At 42.9% G+C, this 20,441-nt stretch overlaps 1 protein-coding gene across 8 annotated transcripts in view; it reads left to right on the top strand.

Annotated features, from left to right (window-relative positions):
- SH3KBP1 (SH3 domain containing kinase binding protein 1) overlaps nt 1-20,441 on the top strand; it is a 357,800-nt gene that overhangs the window by 48,215 nt on the left and 289,144 nt on the right. For 5 of the 8 annotated variants that reach the window (XM_025372230.1, XM_025372226.1, XM_025372227.1 and 2 more), the window contains exon 2: nt 4,490-4,647. In XM_025372230.1, the coding sequence (XP_025228015.1) occupies nt 4,490-4,647 (158 nt within the window). Of the gene's footprint in view, nt 1-4,489; nt 4,648-8,179; nt 8,247-20,441 lie in introns of those variants that run through there. The other 3 variants (XM_025372232.1, XM_025372228.1, XM_025372231.1) reach the window with 1 other exon arrangement.

The raw sequence follows: 20,441 nt of genomic DNA, 5'->3' as shown, positions 1-20,441 counted from the left end.
ACTGCATGTCATGGATCCTTATAGGGGCCCCAGCAGAACTAAGGGTGATCCATACCCAGAAGGCATTCAGGGGCTCACGGGGAAGACAAGACACAGCTTGGGATTGCTTCAGTGGCAGGGGCCAGGGAGGTCTTGGGTCTAGAAGAGCTTAGAAGGTGATGTGGAGGCAGTCAGGGCCCAGCTGTGGCCAGAAGGCCAGGAGGCTGTACATGATTACTTAAGTTTAAAGAAAGGGCAATGGCCGGGGTGGTCGCTCACGCCTGTAATCCCAGCACTTTGAGAGGCCAAGACAGGCAGGAACATTTGAAGTCAGCCTGACCAACACAGTGAAATCCTGTCTCTACAAAAAATACAAAAATTAGCTGGGTGTGGTGGTATGCACCTGTAGTCCCAGCTACTTGGAAGGCTAAGGTGGGAGGAACACTTGAGCCTGGGAGACGGAGGTTGCAGTGAGCTGAGATGGTGCCACTGTACTCTAGCCTGGGCAACAGAGCCAGACCCTGTCTCAAAACAAAACATCTTTTTTTAGTATCTTCTTAATTATGTATAGATTGTATACATATATTACTGTACTAATTGAAGATCAAGAAAACCCCAGAGAAGCTCTTACACTGTTATTATTAGGCTTAACAAACTTTTGAAACACATACAATTGAGTATTGTATGCCTTTAGACATTGGTGGAAAAATGAAGACATTTTCTTCATGATTCAGGTATATAGTTTTAAAATATCTTGCTAATCCTGATGGTTCCACACCAATGTCAAGGGTGGAAGGAAACCCATATTACAAATGATCTTGATAACTGAAAGTTTGGGGGCCATCTCCCCATAAGATCTGATGTGTCTTCCCCATGTGGCGGGCAAAGAGCTCCCAGCAGAAGCTGAAGTGACACCTCTATTATTTTTTCTTCCTTCCTTCTTTCCTTCCTTCCTTCCTTTTTTTTTTTTTTTTTGATAGAGTTTTGCTCTTTCACCCAGGCTGGAGTACAGTGGCACAATCTTGGCTCACTGTAACCTCCACCTTCTGGTTTCAAGCGATTCTCCTGCCTCAGCTTCTGGGGTAGCTAGGATTACAAGCACCCGCCACCAAGTCCGGCTAATTTTTGTATGTTTAGTAGAGATGGGGCTTCACCATGTTGGCTAGGCTGGTCTCAAACTCCTGACCTTGGCCTCCCAAAGTGCTGGGATTACAGGCATGAGCCATTGCGCCTGGCCAGCTCTACCATTTTCTTGGCACTTGGCCTCATGTTGTCTACAGCTCCTACTTTCTTTACACAAATCTTTTCAAGCAGCTGACCCACTTTGTGAGGGTGATTTCAGCAAGAAGGGGTCATAGCCATAAGCAGGCTTTCCCAGGAGGCACCAGAGAACTGCAGGGCACCCCATGGTGGGGCACAGTCAAACCATATCAGATGAGAATTATTAGCTTTGACATACAACTGAGACCTAGAGAAGTTAGCATCATATAGAATGCTGGTGCTTGCTCTGGTGGTACTCCTTGGTTCCACTGTCCCTCTGGCTGCTTCCTGCCCCTTGAAGGATCCCTGACTGTGTGTCCTGGAGGCTAGGTGAAGGAGCCTGTGCCATTCTGTCAATGGAACAATAGATAAGTTGAATTATTACTTTTTAAAAGTTAAAACAAAATGAATAGAATTGTAATTTTTTTCTCCCATCGTCTCAATGGATGCTTGAAGCAAACACATCCCACTGGAGAGCACTAGGTCAGAAAATAAGCTTAGCTTCTTTGCTGAGCTTTAGGCTCTTTAACTGGGAAGATAGGCATCAGAATGTTGGGAGGGTTAAGTGAGATAGTGTAGGAAAAAGTATCTGGCACATGAACAGTGGTTACTGTAATCTCAGTTTCTATAGCAAAGCTTTTTTGTTTGTTTTTGAGTCAGGGTCTCACTCTGTCACCCAGGCTGGAGTGCAGTGGTGCAGTCATGGCTCACTGCAGCCTCAAACTCCTGGGCTCAAGCCATCCTTCTGCCTTACCCTCCCCAGTTGCTGGGACTACAGGTGCGTGTCACCACGCCTGGCTAATTTTAAAATTTCTTTTGTAGAGATGGGGTCTTGCTATGTTGCCCAGACTGGGCTCGAACTCCTGGCCTCAAGTGATCCTCCCACCTTGGCCTCCCAAAGTGTTGGGATTACAGATGTGAGCTGGCAAAGGTTTAATAGATCACTATCTAGGCGATCTGAGGAAAGCTGTGTTTTAATTGACCTGTTTCAATTGTTATGATGGCTCATTTTAACTGCTGGGGTTAGGGGCGTAGCATGATACCATAAAGTTAGAGTGTTCATGCCTGCGTATTGTCAGGAACACAGAGAAATCTGCAAAGGTTGCCTTGTTCATGTTCTTCCACTCCTCCTTTCTGTTAATAAGTGATAAGAATGGTTCACAACGCAACTTCATCCTGGGCAGATTTATGCAGTAAAGTCAGCCAGCTAACTTTGGAATACAAAAATGATATAGGAAAGGAATTTCCACTTCGAGTTGCTTATGAACTGTCTGGTTTAGCAGATGTTATGAGTGGACAGACAGAGCACACCAACTTGGGTGGATAGGATGTTTGGAACCGGAAGTGCTTTGGGAATGTATCCCAAATGGATATGCAAAGCCCATGTGATGGGCACCCACTCACCTACCAGTGTTTTTCCTTGAAAACCTATCTCAGTTTATTGAAGTTTGTTGTTGTTGTTTTTAACTCATTTATACTTTTTGTCTCCTATTTAAGAAATCTTTGCCAAACCTAAGGTCATTAAGATTTTCTCCTATCCATTCTTATAAAAAGTTTTACAATTTTACCTCTTACACTTAGGTCTGTGATCTATTTTGAGTTAATTTTAGTATATGCATGCTTTACAGAGCTCATTTAACTTTCCCTCTTCCATTATTTTATCATAATTTCTTAATTGCTAATTCACCACTTGGGGTTTTATCTAATTTTTGCTATCCTTGTATTCATTCATTTGCCATTCATTCATTCATTCATTCATTGATATGGATCTGCAAATAAAAAAGGAAAAGGTGGCCGGGCACGGTGGCTCACGCCTGTAATCCCAGCACTTTGGGAGGCCGAGGCGGGCGGATCATCTGAGGTCAGGAGTTCGAGACCAGCCTAGCCAACATGGTGAAACCCCGTCCCTACTAAAAATACAAAAATTAGCTGGGTGGGGTGGCATGCATTCAAGGAGAATCGCTCGAACGTGGGAGGCGGAAGTTGCGGTGATCTGAGATTGCACCACTACACTCCAGTCTGGGTGACAGAGTGAGACTCCATCTGAAAAAAAAAGGAAAAGGTTATGAAATTGGTTCATATTGAGGTGGTCATGAGGAGAAGCCCAGTTTAAATGAATTGCATAATTGATATATGGATAAGTTAACTAATTTTTGGATTGGTTATGCTGCTAATTTGCATTGGCACTTTGTCAATGAGAAGACCCACCTTTCTTACCTGTTGCCTTTGCTCGTTACCAAGTATGAGAGGTTGCCGTAGATCAGGAGAACAATGTAACATGGAATTGATGCGTAAGAGCTCATCTGTTGAGAGGGCAGTTGTGGTTTTGATGTAGGCAGTCTGAGACATTGGCTTGGCCAGCCGGGCCCTCTATACCAGCTGTCTTTACACGTGTTGTCACTGCAAGATGAGTGTTACCTCCGTAGGATGGTGTTATTAGTCTGTTCTCATGCTGCTAATAAAGACATATTCAAGATTGGGTAATTTATAAAGGAAAGAGGTTTAATTGACCCAGTTCAGTATGACTGGGGAGGCCTCAGGAAACTTACAATCATGACAGAAGGGAAAGCAAACACATCCTTCTTCACATGGTGGCAGGAAGGAGAAATGCCAAACAAAAGGGGGAAAAGCCCCTTATAAAACCATCAGATCTTGTGAGAACTCACTATCACAAGAACAGCATGAGGGTAACTGCCCTCATAGTTCAATTACCTCCCACCGGGTCCCTCCCACAACACTTGGGCATTATGGGAACTACAATTCAAGGTGAGATTTGGGTGGGGACGCAGCCAAACCATATCAGATGGGGATTATTAGCTTTGACATTTTGTACAACTGAGACCCAGAGAGGTTAGCATCACATGGTATTGGCGGGGGATGGGAGAGCCAGAAGTTAAACTGACATCTGTTGTCTGTACACTGAGCTCAGGGAGACAATGCTGGACACCCTCTGGGTAGGGCAAATGTTGTTAGCTGGCTGTCATCATGCAGCTTCCCCTCTCAAGCGCCTGCTGGCCCCAAGACCTGTAGGCCACCCTGCTTGTGCCTGACCACGGACCAGCACTTTGTGGTTTCTGTGCTGTAGGCTTCAGGTTAACCAACATTGGGTTACTGTGTGTGGCCCTGTTATTTTGAATATTTGTAGAGGGGAAGTCCCTTTAATGTGACTTTACTGGCCTTCAAGGGATACTGGGCGTCAGCCTTCTCCAACATCTGACCTAAATTACTTTGTTTTCCCTGTTCCTTCCAGTGGAGGCCATAGTGGAGTTTGACTACCAGGCCCAGCACGACGATGAGCTGACGATCAGCGTGGGTGAAATCATCACCAACATCAGGAAGGAGGATGGAGGCTGGTGGGAGGGACAGATCAACGGCAGGAGAGGTTTGTTCCCTGACAACTTTGTAAGAGTGAGTACAAAGCAAAACCCTTTTCCTGTCTCCTGTGTGGGCTCTGCTGACCAAAGGCTATGGGGGCGCTTGAGGATGAATTGTATGAACTCTCTTAGGGGATGGCTTGAACTCCTTTGTGATATCAAGAGAAGCATGTATAGTTTTGCCCTTGGTATCTGGGATACTTGTTTTGAAATTGCTTTTTTAAGGCTCAGGATGATCTCTTTCCACTGTGTATCACTTCCTAGAATATGCTAAGGCTGGGCACAGTGGCTCACGCCTGTAATCCCAGCACTCAGGGAGGCTGAGGTGGGCAGATCACTTGAGATCAGGAGTTTGAGACCAGCCTGGCCAATATGGTGAAACCCCATCTCTACTAAAAAAAAATACAAAAATTAGCTAGGTGTGGTGGCATGTGCCTGTAGTCCCAGCTACTTGGGAGACTGAGGCAGAAGAATCGTTTGATCTCGGGAGGTGGAGGTTTCAGTGAGCCCACATTGTGCCACTGCACTCCAGCCTGGGCAAGAGAGTGAGACTGTCTCAAAAAAAAAAAAAAAAAAAAAAAAAAAAGTAAAGCTTGTTAAATTGTTGTATGTACTTGTTTATTTGCTTTGGGAGTTTAAAATAATTTTACTTTTTTCTATTCCTTGCAAAATGGAGGTAAAACTCAGTTTTGACCACTTAAATGAAATAACAATTAAATGTAGAATTCAGCCAGACATGGTGGCTCATGCCTATAATCCCAGCACTTTGGGGGGTTGAGACAGGAGGGTCACTTGAGCCCAGGAGTTTGAGACCAACCTGGGCAATATAGGGAGACCCCTGTCTCTACAAAAATAAAATAAAAAAATTAGTCAGGCATGGTGGTTTGCACCTGTAGTCTCAGCTACTTGGGAGGCTATGGTGGGAGGATCACTTGAGCCCGGGAGGTTGAGACTCCTGTGAGCCATGATCATGCCAGAGCACTCCCTGTCTCTAAATAAATAAACAAATAAATAAATGTAGAATCTAAATTATGGAATGCCTTTTTTTTTTTTTTGAGGTGGAGTCTCGCTGTGTCGCCCAGGCTGGAGTGCAGTGGCATGATCTCCACTCACTGCAAGCTCCGCCTCCCGGGTTCACGCCATTCTCCTGCCTCAGCCTCCCGTGTAGCTGGGACTACAGGCACCCGCCACCACACCCGGCTAATTTTTTGTATTTTTAGTAGAGACAGGGTGGTCTCAATCTCCTGACCTCGTGATCCGCCAGTCTCAGCCTCCCAAAGTGCTGGGATTACAGGCGTGAGCCACAGCGCCCGGCCTATGAAATGCTTTAAGTGAATGAATGAATATAGAATTCAAATTATGCAATGTTTTCCACCTTTGTATTCATATTGCCTTTTTTCTTTTTTTTTTTTTTTTTTGAGACAGAGTCTTTGCTCTGTTGCCCAGGTTGGAGTGCAGTGGCATGATCTTGATCTCAGCTCACTGCAACCTCCACCTCCCAGGTTCAAATGATTCTCGTGCCTCAGCCTCCCGAGTAGCTGGGATTACAGGCACGTGCCACCATGCCTGACTAATTTTTGTATTTTTTTTTTTTTAGTAGAGATGGGGTTTCACCATATTGGCCAGGCTACTCTCAAACTCCTGACCTCAAGTGATCCGCCCACTGCAGCCTCTCGAAGTGCCGGGATTACAGATGTGAGCTACCACGCCCGACTCATATTGCCTTTTTGATAGGAGCAATATCATTTTACCTTACCCTTTTATGTCCATGAAGCATTGAACAAAACTTACTTCTTCAGTAATGTTTTGAAAATTATGCCTTTTGGAGAAGTCATTTACAGGTTAATTATAAAAATGTAATTCATTCATATTAATAAATTACCACACAGTTGTAAGTAATACTTTGAATTGTTGGGTAGAAAAGAATCACCTGGAGGCTGTTCCTCATGGGGAGTATTAACTGGGTCTAAAAGTCCCCATGCCATAAACTTTCTTTTTTTTTTTTTTTTTTTTTTTTTTTGAGACGGAGTCTCGCTCTGTCACCCAGGCTGGAGTGCAGTGGCCGGATCTCAGCTCACTGCAAGCTCCGTCTCCCGGGTTTACGCCATTCTCCTGCCTCAGCCTCCGGAGTAGCTGGGACTACAGGCGCCCGCCACCTCGCCCGGCTAGTTTTTTGTATTTTTTTTAGTAGAGACGGGGTTTCATCGTGTTAGCCAGGATGGTCTCGATCTCCTGACCTCATGATCCACCCGCCTCGGCCTCCCAAAGTGCTGGGATTACAGGCTTGAGCCACCGCGCCCGGCCCATAAACTTTCTATCTCATACTGGAGAAGAATGGATTGTTCTCAGAAGAATGGATTGTCCTCAGTAGGAAGACCTGCATGCAGAAGTCCCCAGGTCCCCTGCTGTAGTCTCCGTGTTACCAGATAATACTTAAGAGGACTGTGCCTTGGATACAGGGAGGCAGGTAGTATGGGGAACCTTGGGCCCACAGAAGCAGGTGACCCCCACCAAAGGAGCCCTGAGGGCTGGGTGGGAGGGGTTTTTTTAATGACAAGGGGTTGTTGATGAAAAATGTGTGATGTACACTGGACTTCCAATCACTATCCTTTCAGAGTCTAAAATGAATAGAAACCTGTTTAAGTCTTTCTTTAGGATCTTGTCTCAGGGTGGTCCCGCTAGCATTTCTGTTTTCTTTTCTCTTTGGTGTGAAAAGGCTGGGGAGAGTTTTGTAGGGAACATGCTACTAAACATTGCTTTCTGGAGTTGTAGGAATATAGGCTTTCCCTGCACTGGACTACACTTGAATCCAGCCTCTCTCTCCCATTTTAAGAGTGGGAAAGTGCTGCATCTGGGCCACCACAGATCGCCTCTGTGGAGGTGTGAATGGGAGTTCTTTTGCATATCCAAACAAAGACCCCAGTTTTAGGAAAGGAGCATCCCTGAAGTTGAGCTGCATTCTAGTGTGGAAAGAGGGTTTTCCAGATAAAAGGGGCAGTTGTTAGAGTGAAGATGAAGGAGGAAGGAATGACAGAGGAGGACTTTGGGAAAGAGAGAAGACCCTGGGAAGGAGGGAAGACTGTGGGAAGGATAGCAAGATTGTGAGAAAGTGAGCAGGACTGTGGGGAAGAGAGAGGAGGGCCCTGGGAAGGAAGGAGGACTGTGGGAAGGTGAGGTGGACGGTGGGAAAGAGGGAGGAGGACCCTAGGAAGGAAGGAGGACTGTGGGAAGGGGAGAAGGATCATGGGAAAGAGAGAGGAGGACCCTGGGAAGGAAGGAGTACTTTGGGAAGGCGAGGAGGACTGTGGGAAAGAGGGTGCAGGACCCTGGGAAGGAAGGAGGACTGTGGGAAGGGGTGGAAGACTGTGGGAAAGACAGAGGAGGACCCTGGGAAGGAAGGAGGACTGTGGGAAGGGGAGAAAGACCATGGGAAAGAGATAGGAGGACCCTGGGAAGGAAGGAAGAATGTGTGAAGGCAAGGAGGACTGTGGGAAAGAGGGAGGAGGGCCCTGGGAAGGATGGAGGACTGTGGGAAGGAGAGGAGGACCGTGGGAAGGAGAGGAGGACCATGGGAAAGAGAGAGGAGGAGCCTGGGAAGGAGAAGGGACTGCAGCATCAGCTCCAGTTTTGAGGGTAGGTAGTATTTTGAACACCTTTATGTGTCTTATTGGCCTAGTGTCACCTCATTTTAAACCATGAATCTACAGATTCAGAAAACTGAGTTGGGAGGCACTGAGAAAGCCTATGGAATTTGCTCATAGCATAGGGCTGGCATGCTGTCAGTGACTGTGGAGGGAACCAGGGCAGGGAAATGCAGTGCAGGAACTGCCCACGCGAGAGCTGGAACCTGACCCTCCCCCTGCTCAGAGAGGACTCCTTGCTGTGAAATGGAGGTGATGTCTTGACCAGAAGGTCTCGCCATTGCCTCATCTGCTCTGCTTTGGGCTAGGCCAGTGTGGGCATGGCAGCAGGCTCCTGTCCTGTGGCTTCCCATGGGCTTTGGCTCAAGGGAAGCCCTGGTGGGAGATGGCAGGGAGGGAGGGAGGCGAGTGAGATTGGGAGGCGGGGGAAGGCGGTTATCCCGCCAGCTCCCTGCTCATGTGGATTTTGGGCTGGCCCTGTCCCTCACGGGATGGGTGGCTGCTCCAATCAAGCTCACCTTCCTCCTTACCCATCTCTCCTCTTTCCTTCAGGTCTGGGGGCTCCCTTGTTTCAAGTCCCAGGCTACCACCTTGGGCTTTCTTTATACCTCACCCATCCTGTGAAAGTCTATTAATCCTACCCGATATTACCCTAATTCGAGTGGGCCATCTGTTTCCTTTTGAGAACCCGACTACCTCATCGGCCTGTTCAGAGGATTAAACCAGAGAATGCTGGAAATTGTTTAGCACAGTGGCCAGCCCCCCAGTGAGTGTGCCGCAGTGCTGGTCACTGGGTGAGGGAATGGGTCCTCTCCTCTGGGCCTGAATTGCCCTGCACTTACCTGCTCAGGTGTCCTCTAGTTTCAGCTGGAGCACTTCAAGGGAGGGGAAGTCATGCTCTTGAGAGATGCTTGTTCTACCTAGGGCAGAAAGGATGTAGCAGGAGTGGCTGGGGCTGCGCTACTTGTAGCTGTCACATTTGGCAGAAAAAGAAACTTCTATTCTTTCAGATGGCTGAGTCTATTTTCAAGTCTTCACCCACTGGAAATGTTTTAGGCCTATTATTGAAAATTCAGTAGGTGGATGCAGTGGAGTTTAACAATAACCAGGACTCTGTAGAGAATTCTAAAAGCTGAAAAAGCATCTTTAGGTAATAATTATCATATTGGCATAGGTGTGCACTTTTGAAAGTAGCTTTATGCATGTCCTATTTGATGTAAGAATAATGTGTCCCCAGATTGAATTGGGTAATCTTGTGGAATCTCATTTATTTATTTATTTATTTGAGAGGGAGTTTCACTCTTGTTGTCTAGGCTGGAGTACAATGGTGCAATCTCAGCTCACCGCAGCCTCCGCCTCCCAGGTTCAAGTGATTTTCCTGCCTCAGCCTCCCGAGTAGCTGGGATTACAGGCACGCACCACCATGCCTGGCTAATTTTGTATTTTTAGTAGAGACAGGGTTTCTCCATGTTGGTCAGGCTGGTCTCAAACTCCCTGCCTCAGGTGATCCGCCCGCCTCAGCCTCCCAAAGTGCTGGGATTACAGGCGTGAGCCACCACGCCAGGTCAGGAATCCTGTTTTTATACCCACATGCCTTTCTGTCCATGTTACCACTGTCAGAGAGCCTACCTTAAGCGTTTTTTTTTTTTTTTTTTTTGAGATGGGTTGTACTCTGTTGCCCAGGCTGGAGTGTAGTGGCATGTTCACGCCTTAGTGCATGTGTCTGCCTCCTCTTTTAGGGGACATTTGTCTGTTAGGGGACATTTGATAAAGTTCAACAGGACACAGGCCCTCAACATTTTGTAGCTCACAGATAGACATGTGGAAGGCAGGAAGCTATGATAGGGGTTAAAAGAATATGCTTGTTGATCTTTAAATTTATCTGACTCTGTCTGTGAGGAAGTGAACTGTTTTCTCTGCCTGTTTTTGTATGTGTTCGGCAAAAGTACATTTTCCCCTCTGCCTGCCCAGTTGTTGATGGGTGAAGTGTGTAAACTTGCAACTTGCATGTCCTCTGTGTGCTGAGCATGACCATTTGCAGCTCACTTGCCGTGGCCTCAGCTTTCATTTGCTAGGTGTTTTAGATCTCTCTTTGACACATTTGGAGCCCATTTTGATATTTGTTTAAAGTGGTTGGTGAATGTGGCTGTTCTTTTTTGATCCATGAGGCGAAAGGCCAGTATTTTGCAAAATTGTACCACTCCGAGATAAAGCTCACAGTTACTTTGTTCTTCTTGATTTAGGAAGGGATCACAAATCTACTTCTTCAACAAGTGTCATAAAGTAGATTTTCAGGTTACTGTTCTACATTCAAAGACCCTGACATGGATCTCTTTAATCACATTTCACTTTTCTTTAAACTTTAAACTCAAGGACCATTAATTTTGTGAATTATATGGATGATTATTTTCAAGATGTTTGTCTCTCTTCACAAGGTAGCAGTAATTTTTCTGGGTGTGTTAATTAATTAATTTATTTAGAGACAGTGTGTCATTCCATCACCTAGGCTGGAGTGTAGTGGTATGATCATGGCTCACTGCAGCCTCAACCTCCCAGGCTCAGATGATTCTACCACCTCAGCCTCCCAAGTAACTGGGACTATAGGCATGCACCACATCACCTGTTTTTTGGTTTTTTAAAAAAATTTTTCGTAGAGATGGGGGTATCACTACGTTGCCCAGGCTGGTCTTGAACTCCTGGGCTCAAGTGATCCTTTCACCTTGGCCTCCCAAAATGCCAGGGTTATAGGCGGGAGCCACTGTGCCCAGCCCAGGTATGTATTATAATGTGCAGAGCCTCATCTTGCTCACAACATTTAGTCCTGGTGTCCTTGGGCATGTGGGCATCTGCTGTGTGTTAGGCACCAGAGGATATAAATTCAAATGAGACAGACTGAATGGAATATTGTCACAAATGTAACTTCTCCTAGAGGATGATAGTTTTAGCTCCTATGACCTGCCTTTGGGAATTCAGTGCTTTAAACATTGTTCTACAAAGATACTCTGTAAAGATGGTCCAGATTAAAATGCCACTTGAGAAATTTCTGGCTGAATTAATCCGGCAACTGTTAGAATGTGCTAAATGAACCTACAGTTAGCTTTTTGGCCCTGATGGCTGTGTTACTTTATGGAGTAATAGTGGCTGCATTCTATTCAAGACTTACTGGCTGCCTGGCATTGTATGTATAATCTACCCATGTCTGTCTGTGTACAGTGACAAAAATTTGTTAAGCATTTACTGTATGCCAGGCAGGAATGAGGCCAAGCCCTTTCCATGTTTTTTTGTTTGTTTGTTTTTTGAGATTGAGTCTCACTCTGTCACCCAGGCTGGAGTGCAGTGGTGCAATCTGGGCTCACTGCAACCTCTTACTCCCAGGTTCAAACAGCTCTCGTGCCTCAGCCTCCTGAGTAGCTGGGATTACAGGCGTCCACCACCATGCCTGGCTGATATTTGTATTTTTAGTAGAGACGGGGTTTTGCCATATTGGCCAGGCTGGTCTCAAATTCCTGGTCTCAAACAATCCACCTGCCTCGGCCTCCCGAAGTGCCAGGATTACAGGCATGAGCCACCATGCCCAGCCCCTTTCCATGTTTTTTTAATCTAATTAAATTCTTCTACCACTCTATGACAGGTAACTGAGGCATATCAGTGTTAAAAGCCATACTCACAGTCACACAAGCTAGTGAGGAGCAAAGAGAGCATTGGAATCCGGGCCAACTGGCTGTGCAACCTGAGCTCAAGTGGGCAGCATTATCTGGGTGTCTGAATTGTCCTGATAGAACTGTGCTCCTCACCATTATTGTCTGCTGTATTATGCCTTCCCCAAGTGTCCAATCAGGTGGAATCATGGTATTTAACTTATTTCTGTCTGCATTTTAAAGAATTCTCTTCAGAAGTTGGCTATTTCAACTCAAAAGAACAACCTTTGCCTGGATTTATGGGCTTGCACTGTTTTTTCCTACAAATTCTGAAATTAAGTCAATTAGGGAAAATATTTAGTTATTATTAATTCGTAAGCAAACTTGTCGTTTTGCAGTGTTCAGCAGGCTATGCTTTCTAGAAGGAGCTTGACTGTCTTTTCTATCAGTGGTAAATAATCAAGATGTATGACTATCCAGTTGTTCCCCATCCACGGGGCCCTCAAAACCAATCGATTCCAGCTCAAATTATTCTTGAAACTTCAAACATACAGTTTTCTTTCAGAAAAACAATTTCTAAAACTAACAACTGGAACCTGTTAGATTCTGTTGTGAGAAATGTTATTCCAAGTAGGGTCTGGAATAATTAAGTACAAGTGTGTTACCAATAAGAACCCACATCATCTGGCGGTTTCTTCAGGCTTTGTAACTGTTGTAGTGCAGAAAATGTGGTAGAGGGGGGCAGTCTTGTGACTCAGGGAGGGCTGTGACCTCAGTGAGTTTTAATCCCCTGACTGAGTTGATCGTGGTGATTATGCATAATAGAATCTTATTTTCTTAATGGCAAGATTATTGAATCTTAGCTTGGAAAGGGACTTTAAGATCATGTGTTTTAACCCTTAGCTTTCTACTAGATCAAAATCTAAACCATCTGAGATATCGCCCTGATCATTATTGGATATTTAAACTTGTTAAGCTTGGGGCTCCCACAGCGACTCCATGTCAGTGTGTTTCTAACCTGGTCCTGCTCCAGGTGCACTACAGCATCAAAATTTTGTGATGGGGGCAGGAGTAGGGATAGAAGTCTTAGAAGCTTTTAAAAAGTTCAGGTGATTCTGCTGCTTGATAAAGCTTGGGCATTCATTTTGCACAATGGTACTGATAGGGCAGTACCATGTTTTTAATTCTAGTTTCTTTTCTCAAGAACATGAATTGGTAGCTGGTGACTTCAATTTGAAACTATTTTCATCTTATTTCTAAAGTAGCTTTATGAATAAAGTATTACTAGCTATATTAGTGAATATATAAGTAAACACAATCATGCTGGAAATTATTTTAAAAGTTTACCACAAATACACAAAGAACATAGTGATACGTAAACAGTGCTCGATTTAAGTCCATTAGAATTAATACATTCTGGCTGGGTGTGGTGGCTAACGCCTGTAATCCCAGGACTTTGGGAGGCCAAGGTGGGCGAATCACTTGAGGCCAGAAGTTCAAGACCAGACTGGCCAACGTGGTGAAACCTGTCTCTACTAAAAATACAAAAATTAGCCAGGTGTGGTGGTCCATGCCTGTAGTCCCAGCTATTCAGAGGCTGAGGCACAAAAATCGCTTGAACCTAGGAGGCAGAAGTTGCAGTGAGCCAAGATTGTTGCACTGCACTCCAGCCTGGGCAACAGAGTGAGACTATCTCAGAAAACAAAAACAAAAACAAAAGAGAATTAATACATTCTAATTGCAGAACTTCTGGACTCAATAATTAACTCCATCCCACTCTCTACCTGGTGGTGGCAAGGTAGGCACAATTTCTAGGAATGGTCCTCAAGATTCTACTCCTAAGTCCCCACAACTTGTACATGTGATGAGCTATCACTCCAGTGATTTTGTTATGTTATATGGCACAATTGATCTTTAAGCAGGGAGGTGATCCAGGTGGGCCTAACATTGAGTCCTTAAGAGAAGAGAACTTTCTCCTGTCTAATGGCAGAAGAGAAAGTCAGAGGAGGACTTGCTGCTTTGAAGAGGGAGGGGTCATGTGAGAAGGAAATGGGCAGCCTATAGGAGCAGAGAGTAGACCTTGGCTGGCAGCCAGGAAAGAAATGGCGACCTTAGACCTACGGCCGCAAGGTAGTGGATTCTGCCAACAACCTGAGTGAATTTGGAAGTGGGTTATTCTTCCAAGCTGCCAGATAAAAGTCTAGCCTATTCACATCTTTATATGTGAGACCTTGAGTGAACAAAGAACCCAGCTGAGCCTATCAGGACTTTTGACCTACAGAACTGTGAGATAAAAAATAGGTGTTGTTTTAGGTAACCCATGGCAGCATTCCCTCATCTGCTGGCATGTCGTCAGTGGAGACTGACTGGGGATTCAGGACTTCCATCCCTATCCTCCCACTCAGCAGTGGTAGGCAGCTCCTCCTCCCCACTAGAGAATGGGGAAAATCTTGGAGAGGAGGGAGCTGAAGAAAGGAATTAATTAAAGGAATATTCCCTGCCTGCATTAGAAGTCCTGGGCAAACAACTCCTAACCCACCTACATGTGAATCTGACTAGAACAAACATGTCAAAAAGTTTAGCAATAGAAACTTTAACATGGAATATCACCCAGGTTTTCAGAATGACCTCTAAGTAACAGAGATGAAGCAGACCAGAATAGTACTGCAAGGGCTCTGAAATTAAACTACCATTAAAACTGTAGCCAACAAAAATAGCCCAGGATGTGCACATTTAGCCTCAATAGGGTTAATGCCTGCTAAAATTTAAATAGTATCTAGAGTCTTGTAAGATAATAACCCAAATGCCCAAGATACAATTCAAACAATCACTTGTCATACCAAGAACCAGGAAAATCTCAACTTGAATGAGAAAAACTAGTCAACAGATACTAATACGGAGAAGACTCAGATGTTGGAATTACCTGACAAAACTTTTAAAGCATCTATCATAAAAGTGCCTTAATAAGCAATTTCAAACACTCTTGAAACAAATGAAAAATTAGAAAATCTCAATCTCAGCAAATAAATAGGTTTTTTAAAAATGGAAGTTATTGAACCAAAAAATAAACAAGTTATAAAGCTCACCAGATGAGCTCAATAATAGATGACAGAGGAAAGAATCAGTGAACTTGAAAATGGATCAATGAAATTTACTCAGCCTGAACAACAGATAGAAAATAGTCTGTAAAAAATGAACAGTGCCTCAGAGGCCTATGGGACAATAACATCAGATCTAACATTTGTGTCATCAGAATTCCAGAAGGAGAAGAGAAGGTTATGATAATAAACAATATTGAGTGAAATGATGACTGAAAACTCACCACATTTGGCAAAAAGCATAAATCTTCAGAACTGAGAAGCTGAGCAAAACCTAAACAGGATAAACCTAGAGAAATCTATGCCGAGATGCATAATAATCAAGCTTCTAAAAATGAAAGGCAAAGAAAATGCAGCAAGAGAGACATGACGTATACTTACAGGGAAGAGTGATTTGAATGACAGTGAATTTCTCCTGTAAAATAATGGAGTCCAGAAGGAAGTGCACAACATTTTCAAGGGCTGAAAGAAAAGAAAGATGAACTCTGATTTCTTTGGTGAAAATATCCTTAGGGAATGAAGAGAAAATGAAAACATTCTCAGATAAAGGAAGACTAAGAGAATTTATCAATAGCAGACTTATCCTTAATGCCTAAAGAAAGTTTTTTAAACATAAAAGAAATGGCAACAGAAGAAAGCTTGGAATTTCATAAAGGAGAAAACAGCAAATGGATAAAAATAGGGAGTATGTATAATAGGCCAAGTATACAGTATGTGTCATTAATTTTTGTTTCTTTTTGTTGAGACGGAATCTTGCTCTGTTGCCCGGGCTGGAGTGTAGTGTTACATTCTCAGCTCACTGCAGTCTCTGCCTCTCAGGTTCAAGTGATTATCCTGCCTCAATCTCCTGAGTAGCTGGGATTACAGGTGTGCACCACCATGCCTGGCTAATTTTTGTATTTTTAGTAAAGACGGGGTTTCACCGTGATGGCCAGGCTGGTGTCAAACTCCTGGCATCAGGTAATCCACCCGCCTTGGCCTCCCAAAGTGCTGGGATTACAGATGTGAGCCACTGTGCCCGGCCTGTATCATTAATTTTTAAAAACATGTTTGATGGTTTAAGCAAAAAGTATATCATCTGGTGTGGAATCCAATATATATAGAGGTAATATGCAAGAAAATTATATTTAAGAGGTGGGGAGGATGTAAAAGAACCTAACTGGAAGTAAGGTTTTTACACTTCACTGAAATAGGAAAATGTTGATCCAAGTAGTCTGTGATAAGTTACATATGTATATTGTAATAACTAAAAAACTCTAAAAATCACTAAAAGTATAACTACACAAAGAGATATACTAAAACTGACTATAAATAAAAGGAAATTCTAAAGAATGTACGAGTAACCCACAGGAAGACAAGAAAAAGGAAACAATGAAAAACAGAGTGAACAAACAGAAAACAAATAATACAATGGCAGGCGTAAGTCCTAACATGTCAGTATGTTTTTTTTTTTTTTTTTTTTTTGAGATGGAGTCTCTCTCTGTTGCCAGACTGGACTGCAGTGACACCATCTCAGCTCACTGCAACCTCTGCCTCCTGCGTTCAAGTGATTCTCCTGCCTCAGCCTCCCGAGTAGCTGGGACTACAGGAGTGTGCCACCACGCCCAGCTAATTTTTGTATTTTTAGTAGAGACGGGGGGTTTCACCATATTGGCCAGGCTGAGCCTCGATCTCTTGACCTCGTGATCTGCCCGCCTCAGCCTCCCAAAGTGCTGGGATTACAGGCGTGAGCCACTGCACCCAGTCGTCAATATGTGTTTTAAATATACCAATTAAAAAATAGAGATAATAGATTAAAAAAAAACTTGACTCAACTATATGCTGTTTGTAAGAAACTCACTTCAAATATATTGATATAGGCATGTTGGAAGTAAAAGGTGGAAAATGTATACTATGCAAATATTAATTTTAGAAAAGCAGAAGTGGCTACATATAATATCAGATAAAAACACATTTTTTTCAAGTACCCATGAAATATCTGCCAAGTTAAACCATATCCTGGGTCATAAAACTAACCTCAATATATTTAAAGGAATTGAAATAATATAAAATGTGTTATTTGACCATAAGTAATCAAACTAGAAATCAATAACGGAAAGATCAGAAAATCTCCAAACACTTGGAAATCAAATCACACACTTCTGAATAATTCACAGGTCAAATAAGAAGTCTCAAAAAGATTTAAAAATTACATAAAACTGAATGAAAATGAACATACAGCATATTAAAATGTGTGGGACACAGCTAAAGCAGTACTGAGAGGAACATTTATGGCACTAAAGTTTACATTAGAATGGAGGAATGTTCTCAAATCAATAATCTAAGGCCCTACCTCAAGAAACTAGAAATAGTGAAATAAACCCAAAGCAAGCAGAAGAAGGAAATAATGAAGATAAGAGCAGTAATCATTGAAGGTGAAAACAGAAAAACAACAGAGAAAATCAATGAAAAAGCCAGTTCTTTAAAGACCAATAGGCTGGGTGCAGTGGCTCATGTTTGAAATCCCAGCATTTTGAGAAGCGGGAGTGGGAGGATCACTTGAGCCCAGGACTTTGAGACCAGCCTGGGCAGCGTAGCAAGACACTATTTCTCCAAAAAAAAGAAAATAATAATAATAATCAAAAACTAGCTGGATGTGGTGGTGCGTGCCTGTGGTCCCAGCTACTCGAAAGGCTGAGGTGGGAGGATTACTTAAGCCTGGGAGGTTGAGGCTGCAGTGAGCTGTGATTGTGCCACTGCACTCCAGCCTTGGTGACAGAATATGATCCTATTTCAAAATAAATAAATAAAAATATCAATAAAATGGATAAACCTCTAAAAAGACAGGCAAAGATGAAAAAGAAGACACAAATTAGCATATTAGGAATAAAACAGGTGATATCACTACAGATTCTGCAGCTATAAAAGGGACAATAAGAGACTACTAAAAACAATTATATGTACATACATTTGACAGCTTAGATGAAATGAACCAATTCCCTGAAAACCACAAACTACCAAAACTTACCCAAAGTGAAATAATGTCAATAGTCCTGTAACTAACTGTTGAAGTACAGTTATGCATTGCTGAACAACAGGGATATGTTCTCAGAAATGCATTATGAGGTGATTTTGTTGTTGTGTGAACATCGTAGAGAAGTGTACTTATACAAACCTAGGTGGTGTAGCCTACTACACACCTAGCTATATTGTATGGCCTATCACACCTAGGCTACAAACTGGCACAGTGTGTTACTGTAGGCAGTTATGACACAATGGTAAGTATTTGCATATCTAAACATATCTAAATATTGGCTGGGCACTGTGGCTCACACCTGTAATCACAGCATTTTGGGAGGCCAAGGTGGGTGGATCACTTGAGGTGAGGAGTTTGAGACCAGCCTGGCCAACATGATGAAACCCCGTCTCTACTAAAAATACAAAAATGAGCTGGGCATGGTGGCCTGCGCCTGTAATCTCAGCAACTCAGGAGGCTGAGGCACGAGAATCGCTTGAACCTGGCAGGTGGAGGTTGCAGTGAGCTGAGATCTCACCACTGTACTCCAGCCTGGGCAACAGAGCAATACTCTGTCTCAAACAAACAAAAACAAAACCATATATAAATATAAAAAAGGCACTTAATACAGTAGAAGTATGGTATTATAATCTTATGGGGACCATTGATGTATATATTGTCTATTATTGACCAAAACAATGTTATGCAGCATATGACAAAACAATGTTATGCAGCATACTTAGGTATAAACTTAACATATACAGGATGTGTATGCTGAAAACAGCAAAATGTTGTTGACAGTATTCAAAGAAGATCTAAATAAATGGAGAGACATACCATATTTATGGATTGGAGTCAATGTGGTAAAGATGTTGATTCCCCCAAATTAACCTATAGATCTAATGTAATTTCTATCAAAATTCCAACAAGATTGTTTTTGTAGCTATAGACTAGTTTAAGATTTATAAAGGGAATTTATAACTATAATTATAATTATAACTAGAATAGTCAAAACATTTTGAAAACAATTTTGAAAAAGAAGAGCAAAATAGAAGGAATCTACCCAATTTTATGACTTACTTTAATAGCTATAGTAGTCAAGACAGTGTAGTAGTGACACAGGAATAGACACATAGATAAAGGAACAAACTAGAGAACCCAGAAATAAACCTACACAAATATGCCCAAGTGACTTTTTGACAAAAGGGCAAAAGCAATTCAATGGGGGAAGGATAGCCTTTTCAACAAATGACCCTGCAGTATTTGGACATCCATAGACAAAAAAGTGGACCTCGGCCTAAATCTAACATCTTATTAAAAAATTAACTCAAAATGGATCATGGATTTAAGTGTAAAACATAAAACTATAAAAGTGTTAGAATTAAACATAGGCAAAAGTTTTGGGGACCTAGGCCTAGATGAAGAGTTCTTAGATATTATACCAAAAACACAATCTTTTTTTTTTTTGGGGTGGGGGGGGCAAGAGTCTTGCTCTGTCGCCCAGGCTAGAGTGCAGTGGCACATTCTCAGCTCACTGCAGCCTCAACCTCCCAGGCTCAAGTGCTCCTTGTGCCTCAGCCTCGCAAGTAGCTGGAACTACAGGTGCGAGCCACCATGCCTGGCTAATTTTTTGTATTTTTTGTAGAGATGGAGTCTCCCTATGTGTTGCCCAGGCTGGTCTCAAACTCCTAGACTCAAGCAGTCCACTGCCTTGGCCTCCCAAAGTGCTGAGATTACAAGTATGAGGCACCATGCCTGGCCAACACAATCTATTAAATAAAAAAAGATCAATTAGACTTCATCAAAATGTGAAGAGGATGGAAAGATAGGTTACAAACTGGGAGTAAATATTTGCAAACCACATGTCTGACAAAGGACTTGTATCTAGAATGTGTAGCGCTCTCAAAATGCAACAGTAAGAAACCAAAACAATCGAATAAAAATGGGTGAAATACACGAACAGACATTCACTGAAGAGAATATGCAGATGTAAAATAAGCACATGAAAAGATGTCCAACATCATTAGTCATTAGAGGAGTGCAAATTAAAACCACAACGAGAAATTACTATGTATCTATTAGAATGGCCATTAGGATGGCTAAATTAAAAATGGTGATAACACCAAATGCTGACGAGGTTGCAGAGAAACTGGTTCTCTCATATATTGGTGGTGGGAATGTAAAGTAGTTCAGTCAGTCTGGAAAATAGTTTGGCAGTTTCTTATATAACTATGTGCTTGCCATAGGAAACAGCAGTTATACTTTTGGATGCTCATCCCAGAGAAATAAAAACTTAAGTTCACAGAAAAACCTGTACACAGATGTTCATAGCAGCTTTATTTGTAATAATTGCAAATTGGAAACATCTTGAATGCCTTTGAGTGGATGAATGGTTAAACAAGCTCTGGTCCATCCATACCATGGAATACTACTCAGCAATAAAACAAAATGAACTG

Source organism: Theropithecus gelada, chromosome X (assembly GCF_003255815.1).
Source record: "Theropithecus gelada isolate Dixy chromosome X, Tgel_1.0, whole genome shotgun sequence".
Lineage (NCBI taxonomy): Eukaryota > Metazoa > Chordata > Mammalia > Primates > Cercopithecidae > Theropithecus > Theropithecus gelada.
This window is presented reverse-complemented; position numbering and strand designations above follow the sequence as displayed.